The sequence below is a fragment of the Garra rufa genome, chromosome 17 (assembly GCF_049309525.1).
Source record: "Garra rufa chromosome 17, GarRuf1.0, whole genome shotgun sequence".
In the NCBI taxonomy this organism is placed as follows: domain Eukaryota; kingdom Metazoa; phylum Chordata; class Actinopteri; order Cypriniformes; family Cyprinidae; genus Garra; species Garra rufa.
Genome location: NC_133377.1, coordinates 31053553 through 31062379, shown reverse-complemented (window position 1 = coordinate 31062379; position 8827 = coordinate 31053553). Strand labels below are relative to the sequence as shown.

At 33.5% G+C, this 8827-nt stretch overlaps 2 gene segments (V, D, J or C); one reads left to right on the top strand and one right to left on the bottom strand.

Moving 5' to 3' along the window:
• Positions 1-1021: 1021 nt before the first annotated feature.
• On the top strand, positions 1022-1497 carry LOC141289359 (Ig kappa chain V region 120-like). The segment is given in 2 exon segments: positions 1022-1067; positions 1193-1497. Coding segments are annotated over 2 exon segments (351 nt in total).
• A 676-nt stretch (positions 1498-2173) lies between these two features.
• On the bottom strand, positions 2174-8601 carry LOC141289358 (Ig kappa-b4 chain C region-like). The segment is given in 4 exon segments: positions 2174-2493; positions 3638-3672; positions 4848-4887; positions 8517-8601. Coding segments are annotated over 4 exon segments (480 nt in total).
• Between the last annotated feature and the right edge of the window lie 226 nt (positions 8602-8827).

The following is an 8827-nucleotide window of genomic DNA, read 5'->3' as shown; positions in this document are numbered from 1 at the left end:
TCCTTATATATTTCACAACAATGAAGTCTTCAAGTGCTCCATCTAGAATAAGTGGAGGAGGCAGTTTTCACACTGGAGGAAATGGTCTTGATTTCACTCTGACTATAAACGATGCACAGTTTGAAGATGCTGGAGATTATTATTGTCAGAGTTACCATGAGATCAATAGTAAAGTAGTGTTCACACAGTAAAAACATGCTGTACAAAAACCTCCCTTGGTCAGGTTGACAATCTGCTGGTGTTGAAAACAAAACAAAAACATGGGTTTGTAACAAGATACACAAAGATATACTAATTAATATTCTAACCCAGATCTTCCCTATCAAAATTATTGGAATTAGTTGTGTTCTATGACAGTTCTCATACTTTCTCACATACCAAAATCATACCCATATGTATGAGTTGCTCAGTATACTATATATATATATATATATATATATATATATATATATATATATATATATATATATATATATATATATATATATACATACAGTATATTTAATGAAATGAAAGATTTATTCATTTATTATTTATTCATTTATTCGTTAGTATAGATTTATTGAGCTCTGATGAAGCTGAAAACTAACATACTGTAGATCTCAGTGGCCACTATGAATTATACTTACAAATTTTCCCAGTAACTTGTTTTTATATTTGTCATTGTAAATTTTTCAACAATATCAATTAGCTCTTTGTCTGCTCGCTAATAATAAATATTTATGGAAGATACACCAGCATTTTATGTCTATCTGAATGCTCCTTTATCTTAAATTAAATTTTAACATTTATTTCACATTTATTTCACAACCTACATAGAAGATTATTTTATAAAGTTGATTATTTTGGTTCACATTTAAAATGGGATTAATTATAAAAGCATTTATTCTAAGCACACTTCTGCATGGTTAGGAGTCTGTTGTGTAGTGAATGTTTTGCATGTGTATTGCATCACACATAAAATTCCTCTGATGATCATTGTGTGTTCAGTCCCTCAGAGTCACTGACACACAATACAATCATGTCTCTTTTACTAATTGTGGCTACACTGGGTCTGCTTGCTCAAGGTAAAAATTAATTTTTTATATATTATCAAGGTTTTTTTTATAAGCTTGTGCTTTGTTTAAGTTTTTTATTAGAAATATTTTATCTCGTAATTTGTATTATATTTACTTTTTGGTCTCTCTCTCAGTGTCTCATCAAGAAGTCCAGACTCCTGAATCTTTGCTAGTAAAAGCAGGTGAATCTGCTTCTATCAGCTGCACTGCATCTTCTGGAATTGGTTATTACATGAGCTGGTATCAGCTGAAACCTGGAAAAGCTCCCAAACTCCTGATCTACTCAACAAGTAACCTTGCATCTGGAGTTTCAGACCGGTTCAGTGGAACTAATTCTGGATATGAATTTTCGCTGAACATACGTAGAGTCCAGCTTGAGGATGCAGGAGATTATTACTGTATGGGGTTTTATGCTTTTAGTGCAGTGTGCACACAGTGAAACAGCACTGTACAAAAACCTCCCTCAATGACAACATGGTGGATGTACTCATGCAGTAATGAGAAATTCGTTACTTAGTATATGAGCAGAATATTTAATCAAATCTACACATTCTGTCTATGATTCTGTGATGAACAGTTCATTTTTCAATTCAACAATCTTGTTTAAAAGCATTCATCCATTTGAAGACTACTAGCAATTATTTTATTGTATTCTAAGTAAAATAAGCTAGAAGTAATCAATAAAATCATCTGATTGTGACTGTAATTTATCAAATACAGTTTGACCTAATACATATAATTAAAATATTTTAATTAAATACTTTAAATGTAACAACAATATTTCAACATAAATATCTCTTTTACTGTAAATTATATTATTAACAGGAAATTATTCACTACATATTCATGCTGCTCATCACAATACCATGTATCCTTAAAAAAGTAAAAACAATAAAAGTGGTATTTCATATTTTAGGTGTTTTTTTTTTTGCTTTAAAATGTTCATATAACTCAACACCATATTTGAGGCAAAATGCTTTTATTTGGAAGCAAGAGAAAAATGATCAACAAAACTTTAATATCATTTCAGTTATAGAATTCAACAGATAAGAATATATGACCAATGTACTAACAGCATGAAACAGCATACTAACAGCAGTGTGTGTGTATGTATTTTATTCATCGCACTGCTGTGTGTTGAGGCTCTTGGCCACTGCACTGTGGGATGGGTGAGTGGCGTCACAGCTGACGGTTGTTGCTGTGCTCCACTCACTCTCAGTGAGGCTCAGGCTGCTGCTCCAGCTGTACAGTCCATCCTTCTGCAGCTGACTGGGACTCAGATTGACACCAGAGCTCATGCTGCTGCTGTCCACCTTCCAGCTCAGCTTCCAGTCAGAGGGGAATCCCTTACTGGCCACACACAGCACTGTAGCCTTACCCTGCTGCAGCTCGTCTCTGGAGGGCGGCAGCACTGTGAGAGCGGGACGAGCCACAGCTAAAGAGAGACAGAGAGATGGAAACGGTGAAAAACAGCTCTATCAGTTATTTTCAGTGTCTTTCACTTCCCTTTAAGAGATTCAAAGTTAATCAAGCAGATCTGAAGTGCAACAGCCTGTAAAACATATTTCCTTAGCAATCACACCCACACACTCTCATATGTTTATGAGGACATTGCATACTTTGCAGACTTCCATTGATTTTATATCAGGTTAAGGATATAAATGATATAAATGAAATGATATTTAATTGTGAGGACCAGTAAAAGGTTGTCAAAGTATTTCACAATATAAGTGAGGAAATTTGGTCATCAGAAGTATCAAAACAAGTACACACATGCATAAAAAACGTATAATATAATATATTATACTTATTCATTTGGCAGACACTTATATAAAGCAACTTGCATTGCAATCCTGGTATACTTTATCAGTTATGCTTTCCCTCGGAATCAAACCCATGACTTTGGCGCTGCTAACCATGCTGTACTGTTTGAGCTGTAGGCATAGTTATCTTTAACATTTCAAGTTTCTATTTTTCCTTTGTTCATAATTGTATTAAATTATTTATTGTGAAATTTTACTGTGCTCCTTACAGTTAATTATAGTTGCGTGTAGATTGAAAGCTACACCAGACGATGACACATACAGTATGACATTCATTTAATTAAAAACGCTTTCATTAATCTAGAATTATTACAAACATTTAATAATTAATTTACCATTTAATAATCATTAAAAACAATAAATAATAATTACATAATTGGAACTTTCGTCTTTTTTATGTGTAAAAAATGTTTTCTTGTTTGCCTCTGTTAGATTTGTGAAGGTGAGTAAAAGACTGAATGCTCATACAGACATAGCTTTCTATTTCATGCTAATTTAATTTAAATATTGTTTGTCAAATACATTTTATTATTCAGATAGATAAAATGCTCAGTAATAAAAAAGTGGCTGTTTTAAATTGGTCTGAAGGAAAAATAAGACAAGTGTGCATAAATGTCACACCAGAATAAAACAATAATTTACATTGATTTATTATTAGTCATTTGTATTATTTTTAAAATGTGTTTTAAACATAAGCAAACCCTCTCGTTATTTAGTTTAGTGTTTTATTTTAAAAATAAAAATAAATGTACTTACTTCCAACTGAGAGTCGGGTGCCTCCACCGAACGTGTACCACAGTGATACAAAACCAATCAACGGCTGTACAAAAACCTCCTGCACTAAAACTGACACTGACAATAACTAATGTGCTATTCACAGCTGATAAAAGCTATAAGATAAAGCTACATAATTAAATAAGTTTAAATTTAATACATTAAAAAAAGTTTTAAATATTATATAATTCTATTATTACATTACTGCACTATTAAAAACAAAATAAAAACATCAATGCTGTCATGTAAATTAACATTTAGGCATTTAGTTCAACTAAAATTCTATTTTATTTATGTTTTGTATCTAAATTTTTTTTGGCTTTTACAGTCTGATTTACAATCCTGTATTACTTATACATTATGTAAACAAACAAATACATACATACATACATACATACATACATACATACATATGCAGCATTGCTATCTAATCTATCCTGGTCAATATTTTGTAATTTTCTTATTTAATTCTCCACAACTTTCAGTTTGGTTCCATCAACAAAAATTATTTTTTGAGAAAAGCAGACAAGTCTTAATTAAACTATATGATTAATTTATAATTCAAATATGCAAAGCTAATTGTCATATGAGTGTGAAGACATTTCAGTTCAGGAAGGGTTTTTCCACTGTAATGATGTTTTGCATTGGCAGCTCATGCATCAGTGCTCTGAATGTTTATAGTCCTGTGAACACTTTTAAAAAATGCTGACAACTGTCCTCTCTAAAACAGAAGCAAATATGATTCTCTTCATCTGGGCATTTTACTGCATCCAAGGTAATTTTAATTTTCAAATCAAACTGAAAGACTTTTCTTCTCATGAACTAATAATTATTTTAATTTATTTTTATTGCTCTCACAGTTTCTTTGGGGCAGGTTGTCGTGACTCAACCTAAGGCTGAATCAGTTCAGCTCAGTCAAACAGTCTCTATTAATTGCAAGGCCGACACTGTAGTTCGTAGGCTTCCAACAGGCAAAGTATCTAAGGATTACTACATCTCCTGGTATCTTCAGAAACCAGATGAACCCCCTAAACTCCTTATATATTATACAACAATGAAGTCTTCAAGTACTCCATCTAGAATGAGCGGTGGAGGCAGTTTTCACTCTGGAGGAAATGGTCTTGATTTCACCCTGAACATAAGTGATGTCCTTCTTGAAGACGCAGGAGATTATTACTGTATGAGTGTCCATAAGATCGATGACAAATGGGTGTTCACACAGTGAAAACGTGCTGTACAAAAACCTCCCTACTGACAATCTTCTGCAGATGCTTCTAAGACCCGCTGACAGGAGAAAAAAAGGGGGGTTGCAATGAGATACTGTTCATTTTTAAAAAATCTAATTAATCTTCCAATACAGATCTTTTGTATAAAAATCATCAGTGGAAATCCTGCTTTCGTATTGCACATCTAATTACCATCAGACAAATCAATTGTACTCATATGCTTCACACAAATCAGAAAAGCAGAAAAAGCTTATTTTAATTAGAAAAATCTTAGAAAAACTATTTAATAAATCGTAGTTGTCTCTGCAATCTAAATGTTACCATTTATCCATATCATATCATGTTCTGTATATTAGTGACTGACACATCACCTCCAGGTCAACTTTAATATAAAATATTTGGGCTTTGTAGATGAATTACACCAACCCTTGAAAACAGAATAACTTTAAAGCAAAGTATCAGTTAATCAGAATCAATCATGCAAATAAAAATCTAAGGAATAGGACACAATAACAAAATAACAAATCATAATCAAATGTTCTATTATTTTTTTTAAATTAAGAGTTGTAATTAATTCTTCTCTTTCAGTAAAATGAACTTGAAACAAACAATATCAAATAAACACAGAACAAATATAAAACAATATTTATCCTTAGTGTGCTAATTTCATTGATTTAAAATTTTCTTTATTTATTAACTTTTATTTATTTTTGGAAATCAGATCTATGTATCAACTCTGTGCAACAGCCAATAAAACCAAACTCAAAGAAAGAAACGTGTAGTGTTTTACTGCCCTCTACTGGATTCTGAGGCTAGGAGATTTTAAGGAGAACATACAAATTAGAAGCATGTGACCTCAATGAAACCTGGCTGTTCAGTGATGTGTCAACTCCTGAACCGAACTCCATTCAGCTGTGAAGAGCACGAGTTTTGCACAAGCAAACATGGACAATGTTTTTCACAAAAATCACAAAACGGTGAGTTAAACCTACATTGTTTATCATTATTAACAGCATATATTTATGTATGTTGTATTCTGAATCATAAATAGCAAGAAAATGAGAAGAGTGTCAGTTTCCCCATTTAGGCCTATTCATGTTATACAATTAAAGTTCAGTTAAAGAGCTCTTATAAGGATTGTAGAATTGGCAGTGGCTTAGCATATGCCTAACGTTTTTCCGTGACAATATTAACAATATGTCGCACGTTTTTAGATCAATAGGAAGTTATGAAACAACGATACCTAATTCGCAAATGAACAACTCACTTGAGTTGGTTATTTTTAATGAATCGATCAAAAGAGTTATCAAAATTGATCTTGATACGGTCTGAATCAATCTTCCATTGAATCGTTTGGAGGGTTTCTCACTGAGTAAACGGTAACGAGAACCGGGATATTTTTAAAACAAAACTGGCGTTGAAGTGGCAAATCAAGTTGCCATTTGTGTTTAATCACTAGGGGGCACTCGCACCGTGCAAATCAGTGATGCTTTTGCGTTTGTTGTCCATGATTATCTACTATGGTGTGCAGTCTTAAATGTATCTACAGTTACAAGGGGAAATTGAGAGATCAAATAATACATTCGTAGCAGTTTGTTCACAAATCAAGTTATTTTGAGAACAGCTGAGTTGTTTTTTAATGTACTGATTGCACTATTCACATCATATAAATCAGTGGTGACATTTCAATAAAGGAAAGTGAAAGTTAAAGTTATGGTGTACAATGTTTTTTTTCTGAGGTACTTCTGTCCTATCACAGACTGATGTGCAGAGACAACTAAGACATTTGCAGATTGATTTTTGTGTACTAATTTGAATACTCGTATAGTTAAATTCTGGCATTGTGTAAATGACAAGTTGCTTGTGATCATCCTAATTTGTTACCCTGGACCACAAAACCAGTCATAAGAGTAAATTTTCTAAAATTAAGATTTATACATCCCCTGAAAGCTGAATAAATAAAATTTCCATTGATGTATGGTTTATTTGGATAATTATAACAATATTTGCCTGAGATACAACTATTTGAAAATCTGAGGGTGCAAAAAAACCTCTAAATACTGAAAAATTGCCTTTAAAGTTGTCCAAATTAAGTTCTTAGCAATGCGTATTACTAATCAAAAATAAAGTTTTGAGATATTTATGTTAGAAAATGTACAAAATATCTTCTTAATATCCTAATGATTTTTGGCATAAAAGAAAAAATCTCTAATTTTGACTTATACAATGTATTTTTGGCTATTGCTACAAATATATCCTGGCTACTTAAGACTGGTTCTGTGATCCAGGGTCACAATTAAGTAGTTTTGGATAAAAGCATCTGCTGAATGAATAAATGTAAACCTGAAAAGTATATACACAAATTGTCATGTTTGAAAGGCTATGTGAAATAAAGTTTTTTTTTTGTTTTTTTTTTTGTTTTTTTGCCAGTCTGATCAATAATGAGTCAAGAAAGAGATGCTAATTGCACCCTAATGGAAAAAGGAAAGTCAAATGTTGCATTGTTGGATACAGTAACCATTTTGGCAAATTTGGGTCATGCATACACAAAATGATGACCTGTATGATATACAGTACATACTTCTGCAGAAGGCTGTTTTGAAAAAGCCCTTTAGTTCTGTGGCGCTTTCAGTATTGTTCTGTTTCTTTACACAGCCTGACCAATTTGCATTAGTTTGGGTGGTGCATCTTGTTTTTCTGAACAATGAGAGACAGATGTAGTGTTTAAAAATCTGTTTGGATTATTATTTTTGCAGTTCTGTTTAGTGCTGTTTATGCACAAAATTCACACACTGCTATGCATCTTTAAGTGTGATTTACAGTCTTTCTACATCACACAGCATAGTCATTTTTATTGCTCATTGCATTTCAGTAAACTACTTCTATGTTTATTAGCTTGCTCCTCAGATGCTGCCTCCTATAGCTGTCATCTTTTTGGCAGGCTTGTCGTTTTATTGCGCACCTCGTGGAAACGTTTTTGGTCCATATTCCTTTTTTTGTTAATACACCTGTCTGTTGTAGGTAATTTTAAATTTGTAAAAAGACATTCATGTGTTTTTTAATGCTTCACCTGGTGAAAAACAGCCCTGGCATTTAATGCCCAGTGAAAAGCAGCACCCTGAAGCATCTAATCACTGTCCCCAGTGTGGGACTTTGAAGTGCTATCAGGTTCAACGCTGAGGCGGGTGAATAGGCAAACAGAGCTTTATTGTCGTAGTGGAGGTTAAGCACAGAATAAAAGAATAGTTGAGATCGCTTGTCTACCCTGGAGCCTGGCTGCCCCAGGAGGAGGGGAGACTGTTCTGGGAGAAGAAGAGCAAGCGTCCCATACACAAGCATCCAATTCTCTGATGGTGAAGCTGTGCATTACTAGGTTAATGTGTGTGCATTATAAGTGTTTGCATGTCAAAAACACGACTCACATTTTTCTGTTGCAGGCTGATAGCTTAAGCCAGTAGTAAAGTTTATCATGCTAGGCATTATGGGACAGTCATAGATTACTCTTGGCTCATTAGGTGACTTTCACTTTGCTTTACCGCTGCCTCTGAGGCTCATTAGGACTTTTACAGCTGAGCTTCTGATTACCAGCTCTGATCTACCTCCCCTTTAGAGTTCAGAACACAGCCGTGGGTTACCTTGGGTCAGTGCACCCACACACAGACCCTCATACAGGCCGGGGGGTGTGGTCATCACCATAATTCCCGCTCTCAGCCCGGGCATCATCACCCAATAAACACGAATCGTCTGACTGGTGGTTTATAAGAACGTTCAGTGTGAATGACGTAAAAGTTTCACCAAATGGTACTGATGCATCAGCAAAATGTTTGTTAGTGTTCTTGCATAATAACTTACTATATTAAACGTTATTATCTTGCATATTGAATTATCGTTTAATATGCCAGACTTATTCTGCTTATGCATTTAAAACAAGTGTTATAATAACTTG